General features: G+C 40.3%; 2 protein-coding genes across 2 annotated transcripts in view; one reads left to right on the top strand and one right to left on the bottom strand.

The window, feature by feature from the left end:
- Positions 1-265: 265 nt before the first annotated feature.
- LOC133000760 (secretory carrier-associated membrane protein 1-like) lies at positions 266-16,018 on the bottom strand. Its single transcript, XM_061070709.1, has 9 exons — positions 15,798-16,018; positions 11,631-11,708; positions 10,577-10,684; positions 8,635-8,746; positions 6,683-6,811; positions 4,808-4,967; positions 3,864-3,965; positions 2,959-3,076; positions 266-2,854 (listed from the first exon to the last, which is right to left on the bottom strand). Exons 1-9 carry the CDS (start codon positions 15,852-15,854, stop codon positions 2,705-2,707), a joined length of 1,014 nt encoding a protein of 337 aa, XP_060926692.1. The 5' UTR covers positions 15,855-16,018; the 3' UTR covers positions 266-2,704.
- A 2,982-nt stretch (positions 16,019-19,000) lies between these two features.
- ap3b1a (adaptor related protein complex 3 subunit beta 1a) overlaps positions 19,001-26,683 on the top strand; it is a 54,040-nt gene continuing 46,357 nt past the window's right edge. The window contains exon 1 of the mRNA XM_061068699.1: positions 19,001-19,252. Coding sequence (XP_060924682.1) covers positions 19,125-19,252 — 128 coding nt within the window. The 5' untranslated portion in view covers positions 19,001-19,124. The remainder of the gene's footprint in view (positions 19,253-26,683) is intronic.

Raw genomic sequence — 26,683 nt, 5'->3', positions numbered from 1 at the left:
CATGTTTTTGTCTGAGTGTTTGTTGGAACAGTATCAACTACTTCCATGTAACTAACAAATAAATTAACTTTGTTGTTCTACATATGAAGACAGAGGATTCACCTTGAATAAATAGACATAATCTGCAACACATCTGCAGTGAACGTCCGTGTTCTTTGGTCACTACTGACCTCCTCTGGTTTTCAGCTGCTATTTCAACCCACATGGAATCTACATGGAGGATTGATTTGTGTTTAGCAAAGAACAGACAGATATGAGAGAAACGTTACAGAAGAAGACTTTTATTCAGTGCTTATACAGTAAATATACAAAACTCAACTGCTCAACATGCGACTGAAGGAGAAACCAGAGTGCATGTTTAAATCACACACAAATTTAGAGCAAACTGCCAACCATCAGTAAATCAGACAAAATATACAAACATCCCGTAGTATGTTTCTGAATAATAACAATCCTGAATCATTTTATTAAAATTTTAGAGAAGCTTGTGGAAATTTTCTTTTTCTTCACACCGTTTCCAACGCAAACCTTGTTTATCATAAGCACAGTTTAAAGCCACAGTCCCATCCCACAGTTCCCAGCAAAGTCGACCTGTCGCCTTCTTCACGTGTCGATTGTTTTTTTTAAGCCAGAAAGTTTTTACAGTCAGAAATCCGCAGGAATCTCTTTAAGGAACAATCTCATGATGCTTTGTACATGCATGTGCTTAGGAAGAAAGAAATGTACTGGTCCAAATTAAGCCGATGTGAAATAAAAAAGGCAAAAAGGGGTGGAGAGTGAAGAAGGCATGTTGCAGCCTTGGAGGATAAGTTGACACTTAGAATAAAAAAATGGCTCCTCTCCAGGAAGAAGGATCCGGACTCTGCCCTTGACAAATATTAGGCTCCACAGTCCCTCTATTTACACTCCTACACATCACATACTCACAAAAGGCTTAACTGGCTTTAACACAAGACTCAACAGAAAGAAATAAGACATGGTGAAAAGCTGCTTTCCAGTTCCTTAACTCCACTTACATTTTTGCAGGTAAAATGCATTTGCACATTATTAATGACCACAAACTGGTAATTAAACGAATAACCTCAATCTTGAGATGTGATTGTGCATTTGATTGTGGATCCACAGTTTTCCAGTTATTAATAAGCAAGCAATAATCAGAACATCACATGAAATTTACTGACCATGTTTGTGGTCTTTTTAATATTTTTTTCATTGCAGCATGTTAATTTACAGCACATGTATTTAAATCTAGGTGTCAGTCTCTTTAGTTTTGTACGGCCTGGTATAATTGACTTGTATCCTTGTCATGCAAGTGAAGAGCACATCCTGAGTACAACTGAGGTAAATCTCCAGAACACACGAAAAGCTGGAGAAGAATGAAACGTTCCTCTCAAAGAGACTGTATAAACATGCAGCTGTATATACACACAACAGTGTGTGTTGTCGGCTCCATTTGAAACTATGCTGACCTCAGCTGGTGCATGTTAGAACGTATGAATTACACGAATATGCAGGAAGGCGTGAGGCCATTGAAATAAATATCAATTCATTGCACCGATTTTTATAAACAATCTAATGACCGGATTTAAAGTGCAACTCGGTGTGATTTCACTGTGGATATGAAAATCAGAATAGGAAAAAGATTTAAAGAAAACAGAGATACTGGAGAGCAAAGTTTAAAGTGATATTCCACCCAAAATAAAAACATCTTTTAAGTATCAAACACTGCTGGAAGGTGAAAGAGGTGGTAAGAGCTCTGATGGGTTGTAATTTAGATGGTTAAACAAATTTAAGAAACTTGGAGCATAATCGTGGACAAACCAAGCACGGAGAAAACACCCATTATGCCTACAGCCTGCAGGAGTGAGGGTTTGATACTTAACAGATGAGACTTCAGTTGAAGTATCACTTTAAAAGGAGATAGACTACAGACCTTCTAAAAATCCAATTCTGACAAAAGCAAACTGAAAGCAGAAGGCAAGGTAGTGAACTGGAATGCACAGCATTCATCTTTGACAATACAAAATCCCTCCACCGGGGGGCAGCAGTGACAAATTATGTACCCCAGCAAAATAAATCGCAGATTTCTGCTGCATGAGCATTCACCGATAGCTAGAGAGCGACTTCCATTTGTCCGATAATAAATTAATTTTAAAAACAGCAAGAAGTGATTAGTTTGATAAATTAAAGAAAACACACGGAGCTTCAAAGACGGCTGAGAAATGCCCGAGTAACTTCAGAGTCGGACTTGGTTCAATCTACATTACAATCAGTCTACACACAGGCCTCAAGGCTTAACAGACGTTTATATAGGCACACAAACAATCATTAAGTTGGCCACACACATACACACACGCACACAACAAACATACAAAAATATAGTAGAGCCCGCTGGTTGAGTGGTGTGAGTGCAGCGTCGATGAGGGGTTCCCAGAGTCAGAGATGAGGGTGCGTGATGTTGTCGCTGGAGCCATGAGCCGGTTTGAATCATCCCAGTAGTGGTTTTCTCTCAGATCACAGATCATGGGGTGACCGCGGCGCCCTCACACGAACCACTCTGACAGTGTCAGAAGGCTGGGGGGGCTCTCCATGTGTTCAAACAGGCCACTTGGCTCAAGGGAAGCTGGGGGCTGCATTTGTGAGCAGAAGAGGAGGGGCATGGGCGAGAGTTGGACGGAGAGTTGAGCGTGCTCTATGGGGCCAATCAGACCTGCGCCTTGAAGCTTTCCTGCGCGGCCCTGGAGGCGGCATTAGCGGCGGCCGTCTGGACCGTCTTGTTGGACATGACGCCGGAGGCAAACTCCTGCTGGGCCTTCTCGAAGCTGGCGTCTGTGGTGCGGTACATCCCATGGACCTGGTGAGGATGAAAGGAGAGAAGACAGGGGTGGTTTAAAGCTGAACACGCTGTAACAGACTCTACTTGAATATATCTCTGGGCTTGTGGTGCGTCCACTGTACCTTTTTGAACATGATGATGGACATGACAGCCAGTGAGGTAAAGAGAGCAGCGATGAAGATCAGGATAATACCCACTGGGATGCTGGTATTCAGGCAAATCAAAGCCGAGATCCAACCACTAAGAACAGGACATTCATTAAAGGCTCTGGGTTTTGTTCCTTGTCAATAAATCCCATGAAAAGACCAAAACTAACGATAAATTGATCCGACTAACAAGTACAGAGTGTGTGTCAAAGGCTGCTGTGTCCAATTTCTCTAAGGGACTGAGCTACATTGTTTGCACGTCAATGAGACGCACTGTTGTTCATCATGAACACCCAAGTTGAGTCTCAGTCACACAAACACGTCCTGCTGCCTCAAATCTCGAATAATCTGCCTCTGAAAATATGCATTATTTCCTCCTGTTTGATTAATTTAGTAAAAACTAAAGTTTTAACAGAAATGGAGACTCGAATGTCTCCACTTCTGTTAAAATGGTTTATGTCCTTAAAAGGAACAAAAGAGCTGGAGGCTGAGGGCCAATCAACCACATTAGTAAGTTCTGAATGTTCACAATTCACGTTCACATTTTGTAATAATTGCTCTCGGGCTGCAACTAACAATTATTTTAATAAAAATTGGATCTATTTCTCCATGTTGAAAATTGTTCATCATGATGTTCTACAGGCCAAGATGATATTTTTTTGAAATGTCTTGTTTTGTCCAACTACCAGTCTGAAAGAGTTTCTAGAATGTTAGTAGAATGTTATGACAGCAAATATTTAATCTAAGTGGCCATCAAATGTTTGAGAATTCAAAGCAGCAACCCAAAAAAAGCATTAATAACAATGTTATAATCAAAGGAACTACTTTCTTTTGTGTGGCACAATTTTCTCCCTGAGTGTGTTCATGCCTTGTTGTCTTACCAGGCGCCCCAGCCAGAGAGGCCGATACACTGGACGACGTAGATTCCAAACTGACAGATGTACACGAAGAAGAAAATGAAAAATCTGAAAGAGCTGTCACTCCTGCAGAGAGAGGAAGAAGGATGTGAATAACACAGAGTTTAGAGTTTATTAGTACATCCAAGGTAAAGGGATTTTTAATTTAATGTCATCGTGGCAAATGCGGTATTAAATGATACAACATTGTTTATTTCTGGTGTTTTTCCCATCATAGCATGTAATCTGTTTTTCCTATTTCTGTTTTCATAAGCTAGTGCAGTGCCTGTTTGGAACCTGCCTGTTGTAAAATGAGCTGTTTGTTTGGTCTGTGTTGATTCAGCTTTCTTTGTGAAACTGTAAAAGTGACCTATGGCCAAGAGACTTCTTCTCTGATTTTATAGCCCATGTTTTTCATTAAATTAAACTAAATTTACTTTATAACTGTTCACGTGTGTAATTTTTATTCAATGCTTTTTCAGAGTTCTTTTAAGCAAGTGACGCATTCTTCCGACCAAAATTTACAACTTTTCAAAATAACAGCACTGTGATTCAGCTCACTGTATAACATTGCAGTAAAATAACGAAAGATGTGTTTACTTTGAAGAGAAATTGCAAAAGAGTAAATAACACTGCTCGCGGGCAGATATGGTGAAATGAAAGAATCAAATGATCAAAAGTAATCTGGCCGGACAGATTGCTGATGGGACAGTTTTGACCTGCAGGCAACCAACTGTTGGCAACTGGTGGAACTTATTAAAGGATGTAGAAGAAGACTGACTGTTAAGCCCTGACCCACCAACTGCTAAATGCTGTTTGCCTGTTTACCATATGTATAAATATGGAACGTATGGAGGAGAATTAGATAAATGCGTTACACATACAGACAGACGTTTGTGGAATTAGTAGGTAGATGCTGTGTTGTTCACCTGAAGGCTCCATAGAGTGGTCGGTACCAACAGACGAAAGAGCAGGGTGTGAAGAGCATGAACCAGAGGATGGACAAGCCAAAGTCCACTCCATGCGACGTATCCACACAGAACCAGGCCAGACAGCCGAACATGTTGAGGAGCAGCGTCCCGGTATGAACTGAGGTGTGAGGGGAAAAGAGAGAAAAAATAACAGTAAATATGCAGATGGTGGTTTTAGTGAAAGTGGGACAGGCTGACAGTCCTGGTGCGTTACTATGTGTTACTGTATACTGAGTGTCAGGGAGCAGGAGTCTCCAGTGTCCTGCCAAGTCAGATTCATTATGGAGGAGCAGGGAACGCTGATGCTTAATATTTCAACATGTAACACTGTACAGGTCTGATGCAAAAAAACACACACACACACACACACACACTCTCAATTATTCATCGTTACCATTTGTTCTTGGGGTCCTAACCGAGAGTGTGTGTGTGGTTAAAGCGGGGTCTGTAAAAGTGAGTGGATTTTACATCACAGTGTGACATATGACATTATCCTGCTGGCTGACATACCACAGCTGAGTGGGGGGTGGGGGGAGAGACACTCGTGCTCGAGACCTGTCTCTGTTTGAGCCTGGAAAAGATCCAGCTCGTATGAAATTCAAAGTTTTAATTCATAGATAGTCTGTGATTAATATAAAAGCACAAAAATGAGAGAGAAAGGAAACTTTGCCTTTTTCTCTGAGGTGTGTATTTAAACAAATCGTTAAGCAATCATCTGACCAAGTCCCTTCATCAGCCCACATGACTGAGCAACATGTCCTTGTCATGTGCCTGCTGAATTCCAGTAACTCCAGTGACTATTTAAACACTATTATGGCCGAGCTATAAAGGCTGCAGAGGGAGAAAATTTAGTTTTTAGTCGTTTATAAAACAGACTTTGTGTTTTTATTAAGGCAAAGATGTTAAATCAGATTTGATAAAATAGGCAGGTATTTTTTTAAGAAAATGTTTTTTTTATGATTTATGGACCATGTCAAACTTTTGTAGACAGACCATGATAATGATAATAATAATAATATGATTTATAATCATGATAATATTGCAAATTATCACATCTTAGAAACAGCAGTCATTGAAAAACAAGTTATAATAAAACATGTTCAGGGTCATCAGGTAAAAGATAAGGTGAACCTGGCTCTACTTTTGCATCAACATGATGCCCTTAGGCTCGGAGTTTGGCCAATCAAACTAATGCAAGAGCACATTCCTGGTAAATTACTAACAATAAAAGGTTTGTTTAAAAAGTTGCCACGGTGAAAACTTTCCAGAGTTGTAAAACCCCGCCTGTGAGTAAAACAAACTGCTGTGAAGTGATCACTGTCTGATAAATCTTTCTTTCTCTTTCTAAAAGTGGAGTTCCTGGATTGTATTTCACTGGACTGTCTTACTGGTACAACATAAAACCCCCATCAACAATATGGCAATATGGGAGTAAAACAATTTCCTGGTGCCTTTCCCCACTTAGGTAACTATCATTCTTTGTGCAATAACGTAGAATAAACATGAAGTCAGGAGTATACTACTCGACAAGGGGCATGCGAATACTGTACACCAGAAACTAACTGGAGTCACAATGTTAATTAAGTTATGAAATTGTTTTCTCATCAACAACATCTGGATGAAAAAGGAGCGAGAACCTTCCAGAAGGCGCCACAGTTTTTATTTGAAGACTACAAGTACTGAACTCTAGAAAGCCCAGTAGGATTTATCCTCTGGGGAATGTGAATGTCTGTGCATAGAATTTCATGGCACTTTATCATATAGCTATTTCAGTCTAGACAAATGTGGTGGACTGTTATTATGACAACAGAAAGAAAAAAAACTACAACTCACACATCCAGAGGTAGTACATGATCTTGACTGTCTTCTGAAACTCTACAGGAATGTCCACGGTGATGTCGTGGTAGAAACACGGACCCGCAGGGAACTTCTCTGGGAGAGGAGGCCAGTTGTTTTTCCTGCCTGAAACAGGACAATAAAAGACATGATTGTGACCAACAGTAAAGCTTTAAAAGAAATTATGACTTCATGCTTCATTCGGGACTTGTCAGACTATTCACTAATGTGTTTCTAGGATTTGAGTTGTGGGAGCAAACCGCATTTGCAATCTCCTCACAGTTATCCCTTCCCGTATTGTTCAGGTCCTAATAACCTCTGATTAGTGCAGGTGTTTATTGTTCAAATGTAAAGTGAGTGCAGGCCAGCGGAGAGAGTGTAAAGGGAGGGCACCACGACAGGATACTCCAACCTGGTTCAAACCAACCGGGTCAAATGTGCGTCTTAATCCTGAAGCAGCAGCAGTAATCGTTTTGATGTGGAGGCTGTAACGGATAATGTGTATGAATAACATTCTTGAACCGAAGGTTCGAAACTACTATAAAGGATGAGTCTGTTTATGGGCCAGCTGCACTTAAGTGGGTTTCACAGTAACCACAATACTGTAGAACATGTGCAGTGCAGTAAATTTATTCTCTGATTTCCAGCTTGGATTGTTGTGTGCATGTTAACACAGTCATCAGCTGATGTGATGTGTTTCTTACAGATGTCGGCTCTGAGACACGGAAGGAAGATGTATATTGTGGTTAATGTGGTTCTAAAGAGAAACCTCAAGCTGCCTTCTCTGTACATGATGTATGATCATTTAAAGGAATAGTTTGTTCTTTCGGAAAATCTGCTTAAATGCTCTTGCTGAGAATAAGGTGATAATATCACCTTTCATGTTTGTACAGTAAGGCTGCATCCACATTACTTACATTTGAAAATAAATGAATCTGCTACAAATACGCCCGGCACCCACATTACTCCTGAGTTTAAGAGCTGCTAAAACAGACAAGCTTGCTGGCACTGTTTTAGTTTGAAAATTATGGGGCTGCATTTTGGTCTGGACTGGCAGAAACAAAGATGATTGATAACACTGATCAAGACACTCACAACCGCTTGCTGATTGGGAGTTTTTGGTCATAATGTAACCTTCTGTGATAAGTCAGGCTCCTATAGCATGACCCCCTCTGGAAACAACCAACATCAGCCTTGGTGTACCAGTGTAGAAGAGAACATGGATCATCAATTGCAAGCGTTGCTGACCCTGTTGTTTTTGCTAACAGCTGTTGTGCAGTTAAACTCAGCATTTTACAATTTTACAAATGCTGTCATGTGTAGGAGGTGAGCTGTTATTCAAAGAATGAGCAACAATTCTGCAACTAACAACCAAACATCATGAGCGGTCATATGACATACTCTTTCAGGTGTGTTTGTATGATACAGGGTTTATAACTGATACAGAGCCAAATCACTTGTGTGGACAGAGATTGATTTTGAGTTTGAAAATACTGTTTTGAAACAAGAACGTAGATGTATGGATGCAGCCTGAATATGAAGCGAGAGCCAGAAAGCAATTAGCCCTGAAACAGCTTACGTGGCTCTGCCAAAAACCTTTACATTTGACTAATTACCACTATTTATACTGACACCATTTATTAGCTTGGTGCAGTGACTACATGGCATCATTGCTGCTTGTCTTCTGGCCGAATGGTATGAAAATACTTCATATTTAGCATATAGACTGATATTGATGTTCTCATCCAACAATAGCATCCCCCTATTCCTTCAAATTAAGATCACGTGTTATTAAAAGTGTGACAAAAAGAAACAAGTTGTTACACCGCATCCTGTTCTGATCCTAACAGGGAATCTGTTTCCTGATTAAAAGGGTCATTCTTTTTCTGTGTTCATCTTTCTGTGGTGCCAGTATTGATCTGTGGGGTATGCCGGTGTCTGGTGCTGACCTCCTGAAGCACTGAGTGACTGCATTTCTCTCTCCCTGCGGTCCAGCTCCGCAGCCTTCCGTTCCAGCTCCTCCTGTCGCCTCAAGAGTTCCGCAGCTGCCCGGGTCTGCTCCTACAAACCCACACACACAATGAAAAGCCATCAACACAATGGTGAAAGTACAGGAGACTCTTTGGCAGGCTATTATTTTTCAGCTCCCTACAAATTCTCCATTTCTACTTTTGGAATAAATCAAATTCTCTAGTGGGGCGGCGCCAGCAGGAGGAGAGACATCACAAAGACATGCTGCCGACAAATGAGATGCAGCATCAAAAGTTATTTCCTCTGTCGGCCTGTTCAAGCCCGGTTACGGACACAGACAGTTTCCTGCTGAGCTGCTTTTCGGTCCACAAACTCAGCATGAAACCAGCTGTCATTGTACTTCATGTTCTGCCTTCTGGTGATGTTGGACAAAGCCATTAGAAATGTCCCAGCCTCACAGCCTGCTTGCTTTTAACACCTACTCCCAACTAGGGTTAGATTGTAGCACTGACGGGCCCGAGCACACGCATTTTGAAGCCTGTTGCGGTTATTGGAGAGAGCAATCAATGACCAAGCGCACGTCTCCGCATTGCATGCGTTTTGCGCACTGCAGCAAGGATAAAAGCTTCTGATCTGATCAGGGCGGGACTGTGAATGTGTGAATGAGGTTTGAGGCTGAAAGAACAATATACAGAGGAGTTATAATAAATCCCTATTTTTTGGCAAATCATCAAAATGTCATGCCACGGTCACACCGTGTGATGAAATCATATATACCGAGGTAGTTTATATCTCCATCTTGTTGAGATGACATTCACAGAAATTGAAGATGATCTAATGAAAGCCCAAGGACAAGTTTATCAGACTTATTTATTTGTCATGAGAAGACAAATGTCCCTATCGATTGTCGGCCAATCTTAGTGCCGGGGCTTCACTTTAGGGGGCGCTAGTCGGTTATTTTGTCACGCACATTCCTTAAAACCATATAAATATCTTCAGGGGGGTGCTGTTGTTACACAAATGTATTTTGAGGGAGACTGAAGCATGAACACTGAAGTAACAGCAATTTCGTATTTAACGGCAAATTTATGAACTTTGACGCCAAGCCAATAATATGGCGTTTGACGAAAAGTCACAGTGATCTTATGCCGTTATCAATGTCTTCAGACACTTTCGACACATTTTGACATGTTCGCAGTCAGTGATGAGCAAGGTACTTCCAAGTGTAAGATGTTCCAAAAACAAGACAGTTCCTGTTACCACCAGGGGGCGATGTCTAGTTTGGAGTTGATTGCACCATGTATGTCTGAGATACAGAACATCGTGTTTTGATGGCGTTTAATCAAACGTTTACGCCTTGCCACGATCCCCCGGTGTGATGAAAACTCGAAATTCAAGGTTGTTTATATCTCCATCTTTTTGTGATGACACTCATCGCAATATGAAGTTGATCTGATGAAAACCCTGGGACAAGTACGTCAACAAATTTTTTTTGAAAACTGCTAAAAATCCAAAATGGCGGGCTTCATGCTGCGTTTTTCCCATTGCACATCTAGACTTTTGTCTAGTCGTGAGACACCTGGGTTACGATTTTTGTGAAGATCGGTGAAAGCTAACTAAGGGGCTTTTTCTTAGATGGCGCTGTTTAGCGATTTTGTCACACCCATTTCAAATTACTCCAGAATACAATTACTTTTTGAATTTCCTGCAAACTTTGGTAAGAATTTGAGCATGTCTAGGCCCTGAAAAAGCCCAAAAGGGAAATACAAATCCTTCGATATACAATAGGGCCTCCCACCGTAGGTGCCCGGGCCCTAATAATATCAGCACGTAAGAACAAGACGAGGACCATGAAGTATAAAGTTGCAGAAAAAGCAGCAGTTCTTTGAGAGGGTGAGGTCCAACTGGGGTCAGTAATACCTGTGCCTGAGGCTGTGAGTAGGCCGGAGGCTCCTCTGTGGGTTTCATGATGGCAGGTTGTGTGTTGGTGGTGGGCGCAGCAGTCTTGGGTGCCATCCCTGCAGGCGCCTATGAAGGGAAACACACATACACGACTATAATCAAAACCCCCCCATCACAGCTGACAGAGCCCCACAATGCTGAGTCACTGCAAAACTAAAAAAAAATCAACAACAGTCTGATACAATGTTGGAAATCTACCAACTAACTACACAAACGTCCATCTGTCTGTCTGTCTGTCTGCGGATCATTTATCTGGATAACCGTCACTCTTGGCATTCGTATTCTTAGTAATCATTGGAAGTGCAGTGCCGAGTTTGGTGCGATTTGGACAAGCTGTACCTTCAATATTAATAACAACTGTACCTTCAATATTAATAACAACTGAATAAACCAGCGCTCTGCAGCAGTCAGTGGGGTGGTTTTTAAATCTTCTCATAAATAAGGGTGTTTAAAGGCCTGTAGTTGTACCTCTGCTGTGGAGCAACAACTCTAAACCAGTTTGAACAGCTGTTCCTGTGATATCTGGATGCTAAAATGCTTTGTGAAGCTACAATCAGGGGAGTTAGAGCTTTTGAACAATGCACAATTTATCAACCCATAGAATGGGCTACTAAGGTGTCCCATGAGTAGAGAAGTGTGGATAGCTGATAAACCATTTTTAAATTAGTGTCAAAAAGAGCTGAACAATTAAAAAGGACAGGCTTTTTGAATTATTACCACTTCCTTGTTTTAGACGATCCATGCAGGCCTACAGTGACCTACAGTTCTGGTGGCACAATTGTTAATCTGCATGTCGGACTAATGAGCACAGGGGATGGTTTATTGCACTCCTCAGTTTCTTTTATTTTCCATTGAACACAGTATTTCATCGCAACAGTGACCAATCTATTCCCTTCCCTACGGCCTCATGTGAAATTCAGAAATAACAAGGATTACTTTAAAATCCTGTGAATGTTGTTCCGCACCACTATTTGATAAATGAGCTCAGTAAATAATCTGTAAAAGCACTCACTGGTTTGGCATCTGTGAAGGGGTTGTACTCCTCCAACCCAGCAGGAGCCGTCTGTCTCGCTTGGGTCACTGACGGATCCTGAGAAAACAGAATAAAAAGAAGAGGAGAGAGGCTGAGTAAACGCAGCAAAAAGCTCAAGTCTGGTATCAGAATATCCAAATCTTAACTTGACTATCGTTGAGTTTGCAGTAAGGACACCAGTGGAAATCTCTATAGTAAAAAAATACCTCATGAAAGTTTGAAAACCCTCCATTATCCTGTCAAATCAAGGACAAACAGCCCTCGTTATTTGAAATGCAACGGGCCTATAATTCAATACTGACAAAGACGGGATGATTCCAATAATTTTCACAGGAAGACGTCTATAAATAGCCACGTCCACGCTTTCGGGAGCTGGGGCGAATGCTTCTGGCTGCTGACGCCAGAAATGAAAAGGGAGACTGTGTTTTTCTAGTTTGCTACGCTATGCACAAAAACTGCTAAAGCACTTTACAGTTCCTGTTACCCACATTCTTGATCTGCATGACAAGCATATTTGAACAACCTTGTTCATGAAGGACTAGCCGAGAATGACAGTTTAATTATGTGAGCACACCAACTGAAATAAGAGAATGAAGGCAAAACATCCAGACACCAGAGGTTGAATCCAACAAAGTAACTTTAATTAAATACATATTTTTAAGTACCTGTAGTTTACTTGAGATTTTCAGCTACATTTCACCTCTACTCTTATACGTGTTAGAGGGAAATTCTGTAGTAATTCTGAAAAATTATTCCCAAGAGAATATAATTTATACTTCTGTTTAAAACTGACTTCAACTTGACATCATTAACACTGACATGTTAATATATCTTCCTCCATAAATTTATGAACAACAAATATAAATACAAATATCAAACACATTGCAGGAACCTTTAATTTCAATAATTACAGTATATTTTGCTGTCAATACTTTTGTACTATATGTAAAGGAGTATTATTCCAGCAGACATGCCATGTTAAGACAATCTGTACTATACCTTACTAGTCAGTGACAATAATATACCAACACAACTACAATCACCTTTGAGTTCTGTGGAACAGGTTAAACATTAAACAGAATTAGTTTAGTATCTTCCCCCTGCACTTGCATGTTAACTTCCAGTTCCCCATGGCAACACAAAAGCTACATTTTAATACATTTCTTAGAATAACACTCTTACCATGAGCTGTTCTTGGTCAGGCTCTAGTTTTATTCAAATTGCAGCACAAGCTTATCATCCGATCTGCGTTTTTCCTGAAGTGCTACTCTCATCCAGTCTCAGTGTCGTCTGACTTACATTTCTGGGAGCATATCTTCTGCTGGTGCACCCACATACACACACACACACACACACGGCTTGGTGATGGTAAGTTGTCACCAGACCGGGGTCATTAATATTTCAGTCTATGTTGTGTTTAAACTTTAATGCTTCTCTACTGCTTAGCCAAACAATCACAATCATATTGACCAAGTGTCGAATTTTCAGGTTGAAGTCTGCAGTTTACACCACGCACCCTCCACCTGTTGCATGTTTGTCTGTATGAAAACTGCTATAAAAACGCCTACGGATTCCCTGTCTCCTATAGCGACATGTAAAAGATGTGAAATTGAATCCACCAAGATCCTGACGTAGGTGGAAACAAAACTGGCAGAGTTCGGAGCGAGCAGGTGCACTAATCTAACACTTGGAGGACACTTCAAAACTGTGCAAACTCTTCTGCCTTTAAAGGTGAAGATGCAATATTTTAAAACAGTAAATAGTCACTGCAACATCCCACATTTGACTGAGCTACAGACACAATCAAATGTAACATCTACACTTCCATATAGAGCCTTTCATTTTTTCTGTCATCTGCCCGCATGCAGGAAAAAATAGGCCAAAACAGAGGGAACAAATCCCGGCACCACATGTCGTCCACGAAGGCACCATATGATTTCATGAACTATTGAAGATGGCTCAGAGTAGTGGAGGATTCCCATCTCTCCTCGGGCAAAAACTAAATGAAGTGCAGGCCAAGGGGCGACGGGAAAATGGCAGAATGGAAGGGGTTCATTAGCCATGCCTGTATGTTAATGGTGACCCCGTGAATAATTCACTCACTGTGAGTCTGTACGGACAAACTGTGCCGTCAGCACTTTCCGTCGCCACACGCTGACAGAGAAAAATGGTGGAAGTATTTTTTTAGTTAATGCAATAAATTAAAGCTTCTAAAATGAAAGATATCAATTTTTTGGGCAATATCGCTATGAACAGGATATGTGTGTACTATATTATATCAATCAACCTTAATTTATTTGTATAGCCCATATTCACAAATCACAGTTCGTCTTAAAGGGCTTAACAATCATATGTGTGAAATCATCTGCTTTTAACCCTCATCAAATAATGAGTCAATTGTGGTATTTTAAACTGAATTTGATGTTTTCCTGACTATTCATTTATATATCTGATTTGATGGTAGTGGCATCAAAAATGGTCTTTTATTGTTTAAAATATTCATACAATTTTACACTCCTTTAGTTTCCCTCTCCTCTCACATTTAACAAACCTAAACTTGAGAAATAACTTAAACTATGTACGTAATATAATAAAATGGCTGCAGGTTAACGTTATGCTGTTCAAAGTCTTATCAACTGTACAACTATTTGCTGCCATTTGTCTTTGCATAGTGCACCTGAGGTGTTGAGCTAGAGAGGAGGGGAGGACACAGAGGGAGCACATGATCAAACACTTCACCATGACAAGACACTATAAAGACAACATTGAGTATAACTAAGGGTGGAGGCCTAACCAAAGCCAACAGCTCTATGAATGCATAAATAACATTGATATAATGTACAACTACAACATGTTGTACTTTTTTTGGAGAGATAATGTGTAAAAATCCATGGCCGTTTTTTAACATTTGAATAGCAGTTTAAATACCTAAAAACTTCTGTATTGGTAATTTCAGACATAAACTGAACTCCAAATTATTTCCTGACATTTTCCAGAGAGAATCCTAATGGCTGGCTGGTTAATAATAAATTATGGATAATGTGGGAAGGAGCCCCTGTGAGAACACATCAGCAGGTATTCCAGAGGCTTCATGTATACCTGTGGTCGAGTAGATGACATTTCTACAACAGGACTGATGGAACAAAAGCAGTACAGATGTCTCAGTGTAAATAAGAGGTATCATCCACTTCGATCTAAACAAACAAATGTGTGATCTCAGCAGCAGAATAAACACTTTACATCCTTCTTCTGATCGCTGCTCCAGCCATAACCTGAACCTGAGATTTCTGTGTAGTTGTGAAGGCGTCTGAGTGGAGAATCTCCAATGTGTTTCTCATGTACGAGAGGCAACCTCCGGAGAAGATAGATAGATAGATAGATAGAGTACTTTATTCATCCCCGAAGGGAAATTAATTAATTAAATCCATTTCTGCGGACATTCTCTCAAGGTTATATCTGATAATGGCTTATGTTTACTTTATAAGTATGGAAAGAGAGGACACTAAATGGTTTGATAAAACACAAATGTAGTCTTAAAGGTTCAGTGTTTAGAATTGAGTGACATCTAGTGGTGAAGTTGCATGTTGCAGCTGAATCCCCCTCAACTCCCCTTCCCTTTTCAAAGATGAGAGAGAACCTGTGGCAGCCTTCAGATGTCATAAAAACTCAAAAGGTGTTTAGTTTGTCCAGTCTGGGCTACTGTAACAAAACAAATGGCGGCTTCCGTAGAGAGGACCCGCCCCTGATTTAAATATAAAGTATTTTAATAAAAATGCCCATTCTAGGGTAAGGAAAACCAAAATTCATACAATTTAGACACTAGTGAAAACAAGACTAGGGTTATTTTAATATTCAGTTTCTGCCAATAGTTCCCTTTCAACTAAATCTCACACACTGGACCTTTAACAGCTGTTAGACTAACACACAACACCGGCTGACACCTCAGTGTGTTGTGTCACTACAGGCAGCCAAAGTGCACCAGCACAGATAGTCCAGTGACAGTCGGTGTAAAGACGCCATTTCTAATCAGATAGTGGAGTCATCACAGCTGTTTACTTCATATCACTACACTCCCTCTGCTCGTTATTAACGTGTAACACTTCAGCAGCTAACGCTAACGTGGCTACCTCCGCTAGCTAACGTTACCTGGAGCGGGTTGTTGAAGCTGGGCTCCGCGAACGGGTTGCTGTCGAATCCCGACATTCTCGTGGTGTGAGTCCTCCCCGTCTGGTGTGTGCCGCTGGTTCAGAGAGCAACGTTTTAGACCGACTGTCGCCGCAGATTAAGCCCCGCTAGGTCTCGCTGTGAGGCGGACAGACGCAGGAGGTGTCACGGTCCGACGTGCAGTCAAGTGTGGGCAGCTTCCAGAGACTGTACCGAGGGGAGGGATTGGTCACCAGCAGCGGATCAGATGCGTCACAACTCAGCGGAAGTAGAGATACGTCACGTCCCGGTTGTCAAAGCAAAACTTCACCGTGAGCTCACTGCTATAAACAGTCTATTGCTCAATAAATCTACTTCACACCTTATTGGGTTCATCATTGTATCTTTTGGTTACATTCAAGAACATTAACAGCTCATCTGTACTTTGACTTATGGAAGTACATCCCTTATTGCTCGATAAATCTACTTAACACCTTATTCGGTTCATCATTTTTTCTCTTGGTTACATCCAACAATATTAACAGCTCATCTGTACTTTGACTTACGGAAGTACATCGCTTAAATCATGTTGTTTACTAGAAATATCAGTTCAAGTTACATCAGCCACAGCTGCCAAAAGGTTGTTTTATGTTATTTTATCTCACTTTATGCTAATGGGGGGTTGTCCTCTGCTATGTTAATGATCTGTATCTGCTATGTGGTATCCTGCATTGTCTTATATCAAAAAACAAGTTTGAACTACTTAAACACATAACAATTAAATTTAAAAACAATTCTGATGATTTTTCAATTTATTGCCTTATTTATTTATTTATTTATATATTTATGTATGCCGTCATGGTTTGTCATCTCATGTTGTACAATTTACTTGAGAAATACTTTAAAAAGACATAGAAGGAAAAAAAACACGATGAATTGTGACCAAAAATGTCTGGGTGTCATTTGCAAGATTTTCTAATATGAATTTCATTACGACCTTGTTATTTGTAAAATAATATTTTTTATTTTATTTTAATAGGTAGTCATCTCTGTTCCACATGTCACCTACAGAGGGTGTCTTTTAAACTAAACAATTGTATATTGGGTTTGCATAACTTTCAGTATCATATTGAAGCATCATGTTCGTTTTACATTGCACATCCTAAAACTTTGCCTCATCTATTTTGGGCTTTGGTAATACCCTGAAACAGTGTGGCAAGAGTTTAATACTAATAATGGAAAATTGGAATGATTTAAAATGATCCCAACAAAGTATCATATCCAATAATGTTAATTTTGCAAAAGAAGCCTGTAGTTTTTCTAAATGAGTTTAGCTGTATTTAACATAATTCAGGCATTTGATTTGTATTCTTATGTTGTTTAGTATTTCATAGATATGTCTTTTCTAGAGGTTTTAGAATTTTAAGTGTTGCTTTATGTTTTTATCTCATTATCTGTTTGACAAACAGACAGAATACAGATAGATAGGAAGATAGACAGATTGAAATAAAAATATATAGATGGATAATAGTCTTTTCCTGATGGTCAGCAGTTCATTTATTACCACTCAATGCATCAAGGAGGAAATCAACAGAACAAGTTGACACTGCTTAATGCTAACTAGTTCTGAAGGCCGTCCTTGATTAACAGATCAATTTTAAACAAAATGTCCTCACATGGCTCAGATTTATGTTGCAGATCCCAAATAGCTCTGTCCCACTAACAGAGGGTAACCATGACCATGGGACCATGAGACACAGGGACGCCAGCTGTTTGTTGTGGCTATAGAACTCATCAGTGACGTCATGTCTCTCCCTGAGACAGTGAACATTGTTACTAGTAAATTACATTTGAGTGTGACCTACTGTACAGATATTCCTGTTTCTGTTTTGTATCCATTATATTAGTAGATGATTGTCATTATTGTTGAGGCTTTGTTGTGGTAAAAGCATAGGTTATTATCAATAATGTATTTTTTTTACTTATTCCATCTTCAAAGTTGGTGGTAGCTGTTAAATAGATGTAGTGATTTATGTGATGATGATGACGATGATGATGATGATGATGATGATGATGATGATGATGATGATGATGATGATGATGATGATGATGATGATGATGATGATGATGATGATGATGATGATGATGATGATGATGATGATGATGATGATGATGATGATGATGATGAACAGCGTCAGTGCTGTCAGTGCAAAACTGAAGAGGCTCCGTGTGGCATACAGTTATGATAAGTTCAGCACCTTTGGCCTGCTGAGGAATTTTATGTTTCGATTAACTGAGTCAAACAACATGATCATAAGCTCCTTAACAAAGATGACACTATGGTACTCATCTTGTTGTTGGAAGCGCTGAAACAAAAGTGTGTATGTGTTTTAAAGGTTTAGTGTGTAGGATTTAGTGACATCTAGTGGTTGAGTTGCAGTTGAATACCCCTCACCTCACCCTCCCCTTCAAAACATGAAAGAGAACCTATGGTAAAATTAAGTTGTCATAAAAACTCAAAAGGTGTTTAGTTTGTCCAGTTCTGGCTACTGTAAATAATAAAATAAAACATGAAGGCCTCTGTAGAGAGGACCTGAAACTGATGTAAATATAAAGTATTTAAATATAAAAGGCTCATAGGGTAAAAAAAACGTTAATCCCAAAGTACTTCTAAAGAATGATTTACCAGTAATATTTTATGATTTAGTTTGTATTCCAGACTTTTATGAGACATGCTATTATACTAATTATATATTTTATTGTTCTAGTAATCTATTTTTATCTCCACTTTGCTGCGTGCATTTCTCTAAAATTGCTTTAATTGTTTATTTTCTTTGGTGCTGTTTTTTTTATGTCTTACCATGATATTGTCAATGATATGTAAACCACGTTGAACTGCACTAACCTGCATTACAGCTGCTATATAAATACAGTTTGATTGATACCGTAAATAATACGTAAAATACGTAAAACGTCCTGTTCTTTTTCTTCCTCCTTGACAAAAAAATGTAGTAACGTTGTTACCGTGGCAACCCAGAGGCTCGGCGGATTCCAGACATAGATCTGCGCAGTGTAAACACGCAGCTCCGTTAGACATCGCCGCGCTGTCGCTTCTGTCTGCCGCGGATCTATGAGCCGTGTGATGCCGAGGCCCTGTCATGTGACACCCGCTTGTCCAGCTCACACTTCCGCTGCTGCGTGTGAAAAAGAAAAGTTGGGTGAAATCCGGGAGAAGTTTGCTGCCGCTCGGTCCAACGCCACGAACGTTCCCTCGCTTGTATGAAGAGTCTGCTGTCGAGTCGAGGAGCAGAAGAAGGAGACTAATCCAACATGTCGACGACCGCCTTGTACAACGACCAGGGAGGAGCGGAGGCTGCGGTGGAAGCGGGGCAGGAGAGCACCGCCACCTCCTCCGGCTCCGGAGCCGCCTTCGGACTCTTCAGCACCGACTTCAAAAAGTAAGACGCTCCGACGACGTGTCCCACCGCCCGGCGTCAGCCCGGTTCACCTGCGGTAAAGTAGCACCGCCACAGGCCACTGTGTGGAGCTAACACCGCGGTGCAGCATCAGTCAGACGCCGGGCAGCGGGGGCCAATGTCGGCTAGCTCTCTGCCATGGTGCCCCTGAATACCCAGCTGTCATAGATATGGAGGAATGAGCCCGTTCAGAAGACACGTCTTGTTCTGATCGCACACCTGCTGTACTGTTCTATGTAATCTATGTTTATCAGCGGTTGTATAAACCCGCTATTCACACACAGGAGAGTAGGCACAAGCCTGTCATATGTTTGTTTTCACCCCCCCCCCCCCCTGTAAGTTACAGCTTCATTCATTCCCAAGTCATTCATAACCAGTACGCACGAGACATACGTCATTAGTATAACTTTTGTTTATGTCACTTTTCAAGCAGAAATTGTCCTGAATGCAGCTTCCAAAATAAGAGTATTTACTACTGTCCAACTTGCTTCATAGTAAACTTGGCATAGGTGTTTAACTGCAGGTCAGACAAGTCAAGAACTTACTTTGCTAACTTAAGTTTGGGGACGTTCCTGTCATTTAATACACTTAAAATGTAGTGATTATCAAAGAGAGAAACCTGTATGTTGCAACCTTATGTTGGAGAAATACCTCCATGTCCCAGTTGTCCCTGTCTGATGGTTGCTTGACGCTCGGAGAAACATGAAACGTATCTTTACAACAAATGACCAAAGTTTAATCTACAGCTAACCGCGGTGCCAGGTTGGTAATCCATGCAGCTTTGAGTCCAGAAATATGCTATATCTCTTTTTCTCTCTTTGCTCAGTTCAGTGGTATTTTGTTTTCCCTCTGGCCATTGTCACTGGTGGACTCAACATTTATCATGAGAACAGATTGTGTGAGCTGTGTCATTTTATGTGAAGTGAGGAAAGTGTATTGTTGATGTGTAATTTTATGCGCAGAGTTGTAATTTATGTGGCCGCGTTTTCCATAAAATGGAGTAGTGGACAGTAGTAGTTAATATAAAATGGCCCCAGTAAAGGTCTAACTTAATCCTTGAAGGGATAGTTCACAGAAAAATGGAAATTCACTCATTATCTACTCGGCACTATGCTGATAGAGGGGCGGGTGAAGGGTTTGAGTCCACAAAACACTTTTGGAGTTTGTTGTTATCCTCAGCTCGGACCCATATTCAGGCTTGCGTGCACACACTGCACAAAAACTATTTCCCAAAGATGTGCGAGACGAGATCAGCAGGAACTCGCAATGAGTACCGGTAGCATCGCTAGTTCCGTGAGCATCACTAGTTCCGGTAGCACTGCTGCTTAGCTGCAGTTACTGCTGCGAGTTTTCGCTGATGCTGGCACGTGACCCTTGGGTTAGTTCATAGAGGCTCAAGCTTGTGCGTTGTATGTGCTCGAGTGTGAGTACGACTCCGGGCTGAGGATAACAGTGGACATTTAGGCTAAAAACAGAGTAAATTCCGATCTTTTGAGTCAAATTTGAATGTCCTGGTTTACAGACACTTGGATGACACCACAGGAGCAGTATGGAGGCCTGTTTTTTATCGTTTGAAGAGGGGGCACCATTTACTTCAATTGTATTGGAATTGGCTGCAACACTATTTATTCCTGAAACTTCAAGTGTTTTGTGGACTCAAACACTTCATCCACCCCTCAATCGGCCTAGTGGGGAGTATAGATAATGAGTGGATTTTCATTTTTTGGTGAACTATCACTTTAACCTGCATACTGTTCTCGTTACTTTTTTAGTGTTGAAAGCAGACAAAAGGTGTGCAAGCTGGTGGAGAATGAAGTCATTGGGCAGATGTTGCACAGCCCAACTCTGTACAGTCTGTGCACTTTTACTAACTAGTGAGCTTTGTGAGTTTGATGGTAGATTTACTAGGTTTATAGTTACTACATTAAATTATGTTTGCATGTTAATTCTGAATCCTCAGGACCTCTCTGACAACCTGTGAGAAAACGCTCTATAGTAATTCAGATATAATTGATTAGTAGTAACAACCAATCACCAGTAAAAAAAAAATATACAAAATTAATGATTCATAAAGAAGGGCAGTAAATCATTACGTCACACCAACTATTATTATCATTATTAATATGTTTTTTGATAAATAAAAAACATGTTTTAGTCCATAAAACAGAATTATCTAAAAAGATCAATCTAGTTTCATTTATATGTCCTGTTTTGTCTGACTTACAGTCCAAACCCCCAAAATATTGATTTTACAATCAAATAAAAGCAGCTTTTCTTCATGTTTAAGAGGCTAAAAACTTAATTCCTTTGTATTTTTGCATGAAAATGACTAAGATGTCATTAATTCAAATAAACTTCAAATTACTAGATTATACTTCAGTCTCTCAACTCATTGTTGCAGGTCTGAATTTAGTTAAGTCAAAACATGGAAGCTCTTTGAATTAGGCTCTAAACCACCTGTTTTATACACTCAGATCAGGCTTAACATAATAATGCTTAAGTGTAGAAGAGAAAAACATTTATTTGCATTTGTATAGTCAGAGTTTGAGTGACTAGAATTTGTTGATACCTTTTGTTTTTGTTAAAACATTTGAACATTACTCATATTGGTTTCTGATGGAGTGTAACGTGGGGGTCCACATAGCTCTGTGTTTCCAGGTGAAACAGCCAGGGAGAAAAAGGAAATATTCTTTCATAACCATTTTAATAACATGAACGTTTAAGATTTCAGTATTACAAGTCTCAAACTGGACTGTCGGCCTGTTTTGGGCACGTGGTTTGAGGTCCATCTCAGAAACCAGACACTAGAGGGCAGCCAATCATCAGTGTAAATTCAGTGGTTATGCATCTTTGCTGCATTGGTTTCATGCTTGTCTTTGAGAGCGAGAAGCTACACACCACATCAAATCTTCAGCTGTATTACCCCATAAGAAGATGTTGCACTGCAGCTTATCATTTTCGTTTTGAGCAAGCTTTTAGTGGCCTTGAAATTCAAGATGGAGTTTTGTTATATCGATGACTTTCCTTTGCTGTAGTGTTAAATGTTGCTTAGCATGCTAGAGTGAATCTTTAAGCTGTCTCACATGACTGGCTACCCACTCAGGCAACGCTGGGTCATATGTTTACTTTCCTCAAGGCCAAGCTAGAAGATCAGGAAGAGAATAGCAGGGACATGAATGATGCCTCTGTTTGTTTCTGTCTGTCTGACACAATTCACAATACCCACGCTTGTGCATCCTAATACAAGTATCTCCCATTAGTGAGCAGCACGTATAAGGTACATACTTGTTAATTAAAGTTACCCCGGCTGGTTTGAGCAGTCAATATATGGACTGTTCTGCTACGTTTAAATCAAGTTGTGGCTGAATGTTTCCTTCACGTTAAGTCACAGCAGCATTCCTGTAATGCTCTGTCGTCTTAAAGGCCCCCTCATTGTGACTGGATGTTTCTTTAACTTTTATTTCTAGCAGAGACAATATTATGAGTGAGGTTTGTTATGGCATTTAGAAAGCAGTTATATTTCAACCTAGGAGCACTGCAAAAGCCTGAGTGAAGAGTTACTTGACTAGAATTATGCTTCTTTCAACGTTTGCCCTTTTGATTTGTGTGTGCGTTTGTGTGTGTGCGTGTGTGTGCGTGTGTGTGCGTGTGTGTGATGTGGCAACACTTTGATTGACTTGATAGAATATTATACCCTCACTGCCTTATGTTGTTATTTATCAGGCTCTTGGTTAGCAGTTAAAAAAATGATGTGCATTTGATTCTATAATACTTTACTTTGCTATGGCCAGTATTTATCAGATAATACAAATATAAGCTCTCCACTTACTCTTAATATTTTCTGTTACACTAAAATGACTTTTTGGTTATTATGCATTTAACTTTGGAAACATTCATTTGCTATTTATTGTGTTGCAGATTGTTAATCCCCTTTGCAGTAGCACAATCCATTAAAAGCCCATTTTCTGACTCTGTTCAACATTACTCCAGACTCTATTTTTGTGCAAACTCTCTCTTAGGCAACTGTTAGATGGGCGTGTCTCGGTATCCTCTACCAAACCAGAGCTGGACAGGCTGCATTTATTTTTTCCACTGTTATCTCAGATTATTTTTATGGACAGAGAGTTATTCTGTTCAGATTCAAACAAATATACAGTTTTTTGGAAATCTGATCTATTATAAACCCTTACCTTTAGACACTGTAAGTGCCAATTTGAGTATTTTTTCTCTTCACACGTTGAACATTCAATCGCGCGTTTTGCACAAGTTGTCCTTAATTCTTAAGAAAAAATACTTTTCAACAAATGTAATTCAGTGTTGTCTGCACAAACTCATTGTTCAGATTGCTTTGTCAGTTGCAGAGAGCTAGTAATTTTGGACAGGCAGCCATTTTTATTTCATGCTGAGTGAAAGGAGAAATACAGTCCAGTGTTTAGTCCTCGTTGGTTTCCTGCAGCCTTGATGGAGTCCTTTCACTCTGCTAGAGAAGGAAACATCTCTTCTGTTTAAACAATTAAATTCTAATTTGTCATGTAAGAATTTGAATGTAGCCTTTGAATTGGTTATTGTTCTTTCCAATCAGGAATATGATCATTACCTAAACCACCCCCTTTTCCCTCTGGCTTTTTTATAGTTTCTTGGCAGTGATCTGGGAATTACAAAAGTCAAGCATAATACAGTTTTGGAGCCAGGTCTCATTTACTAACACTTATAAAATCCAGCTCTAAAAATCCATCTCCTGCCTCTGGTTGTGTTGGCTGTTACAAACTCTAGTGATCTTTTGAAAGCCTTAGTGCTGCTGGCTAATTTACTGACTGCCACATGGAGGCACTAATCTCTGCAGTCTCTGTCATCCTTACCACTCTGATTCACATCCTGTATGTGTTCATAGACAGATTGTGGTCGATAAACCGAAATGCAGTAATACATATCTGGCGTCTTACAGTGAAATACAGAGCTGTCGTAATGAGAAAACATGACCATGTGTTTAAGTGAACCATGTAACAATGGCATTTAATAAGATGGATGCACATGTGGTCTATTTATGACAGATACTAATTAGGAAACTGCCATAGGTAAATGTATATAATAATATAATCAGTCTCAGCAGCGATGTAGAATGGATTTATAAAGTGAATGACTAGCCAGGCGTGATGCTAATGGCTGCTGGATATGTTTAGCGGTTAGATGTGGCTAATTACCTCTGCAAAGAAGGCTATGTTTTCACTGCTGTTAATCGGTCTGTCAGTAGGATTACGCAAAATCTGCTCCACTGGTCGGATTAAAACTTGGTGGAACGGTGGGGTATGGGCCAAGAAAAAAATCCATACAATTTTGGCGTGGATTGAATTAAGGGCGTGGATCCAACAATACCTTAAAGCCTTGAGATTCATGATAAAAGTTTTCGGGAAGTCAGTCAATTTTGAACAATACCATTCTGCGTTACTCACTGTATTGTGGAAATAATAGTTTTTCCAATAACACATCAAGACATTGATTGTTTGACCCATTTATCAGTAAATGGGACTGGAGTCTCTTCATGGCCAGGCTCTCAGTCATTTCCTCCTAAAGAAAAGAAAGGCACATTCCCTTCCAAACTCCTTCTTTATTGTTCACATGTTCATCGTAATTTCCTGACATTCAGCCCGTTGCTGTTATCTTCGATGTAAGCCTGTCCTGTTGGCCCTGTTGGCCAAACTTGGAGTGTATGTGCCCTTACTGGTGTTAAGCTAAAGTGGATCACAGCACAGTGGAGGTGATGAAAAGTTGCTCCATGTTTACCCACCAGTGTAGATAAGGCCCTCCTTTTTTCCCCTAGAGGGAAGTGACCACAATCATACACACACACACACACACACACACAGGCAGTCACATACACAATCTGAGGGCCAGGGATGAATGAACATGTATAAGAAGACAGGATTAACAGGTTCATATGACGGGACTGCAGCTGACTGATGGGTAGTTTCGGAAGTAATATGGACCTAAGGACAGAGGTCTTACCCCTGCGAGAAGGCACTACCCTCAAGAGTGAGGAGGACTTGCCATTGGTGAGCTGTCCGGGCATCTTGTGACTCTCTCTGCCCATGAGAAGAGGAAGGGAGTAGTGAATGACAGGCACAAGGCCAGTGCTCTCTCTGCTGTTTTTCCAAAGTTCCCAGCTTTGACAGTTCTGAACAACAACGAGACAAGAAGACAAATAAATGAAAAAAGCCAAGAGAACAGGTCGTACAGCCTGAGGGGAAAGTAATTACCACAGCTCTGTTTTCACTCTGGAGTTGCTGGTTTTACACTGAGTTGGGTTTGTGGACTCTCGATTTTTTTTTTTTTAAGCCTCTAAGGAGTTACTGGTTGTTGGAAGTGTGTTTGGGCTGCTGTGGAGGAAAGCTGGTATGGCTGTTAGCTTCTCTCTGCGATCGGAGGCAGTGGGAGCTATGCGGACTGCCATGGTGTCTGCTGAGAACTTGCAGCTCAGTTTGAAGACTGAGCTGAGTCAGGAAGAACAGGCTCTTACACTCAGCAACGGGAGCCCTAAGGAGACACACAAAGTCGGGTACTGTAGTAAGACCACACACACACTGCCACTAATCCACTCTGAAGACTATTGTTAACTGTGCATTTTTTGTTGGCCTCCTAGATAGTATTTTTTGACCAGAAGGCATTAACAACTTGACTTTTCAACTATAGAATATACTGAACAGTGTGTACTTAAGTTACTGCAGTTGTTCATATCAAGATTTGTATCATGTGCAACGCTAAGAAAGTTTCTGTTGGCTAATATGTCGCTTTTAAACAAAAGAGTTCCAATATTGGTTCAGCTATTTAGATTATTTTACTTCATTTAAGATTATTCTATCATTAAAAAAATCTGGGAAGAATACAACACATTTGATATTTAACATGATAAGCCTATTAACTTTACCATATCTCCCTGCAAGGTGAATATAGTTTCAATTAAACAATTTGACCTGATGGAGGTGCAAGAATGAAGTTACCCTGAAGTGATCATGAATGTCCGTACCACATCTCCTTGAAATCCATATATCCATTTGTTGAGATATTTCACTTCTCTGAAACAAAGTGGTGGCCTAACAGAAGGAGGTATAGATGATCAATGATTGCATTGGAATTTCTGTCCCACATTTTGTTTTCCATCTCAACATTACATCTCCCAGTGTGAAGCCTCTGTACGAAACCACCAAACTGCTGTGTAGCTTTACAATGACATTGCATTAGCATCGGCCAAGGAACATGGAATTTCATCATGTGAGTGCTTGGTAGCATTTGTGCTGCTGGTAAAGATATCACTGTTCCTGTTTGGTTTGCTGTTTTCTCAGTGACCCCTATAGAGTCATATGGGGCCTGTGTGACTCTTGCCTGTTTGCCCTGCTATCTGCGAAGCTTACACAGATG

Source organism: Limanda limanda, chromosome 1 (genome assembly GCF_963576545.1).
Source record: "Limanda limanda chromosome 1, fLimLim1.1, whole genome shotgun sequence".
NCBI classification, from domain to species: domain Eukaryota; kingdom Metazoa; phylum Chordata; class Actinopteri; order Pleuronectiformes; family Pleuronectidae; genus Limanda; species Limanda limanda.
This window is presented reverse-complemented; position numbering and strand designations above follow the sequence as displayed.

What these genes read in the sequence shown, in the direction of transcription:
- LOC133000760 (XM_061070709.1), bottom strand. Translation starts at nt 15,854, where the DNA reads ATGTCGGGATTCGACAGCAACCCGTTCGCGGAGCCCAGCTTCAACAAC. An exon ending in GTCACTCAGTGCTTCAGGAG is followed by an intron (nt 6,812 to 8,634) that starts GTCAGCACCAGA and finishes GTCCTGTTTCAG; the next exon opens with GCAGGAAAAACAACTGGCCT. An exon ending in CTCTCTGGCTGGGGCGCCTG is followed by an intron (nt 3,077 to 3,863) that starts GTAAGACAACAA and finishes TCCTGTTCTTAG; the next exon opens with TGGTTGGATCTCGGCTTTGA.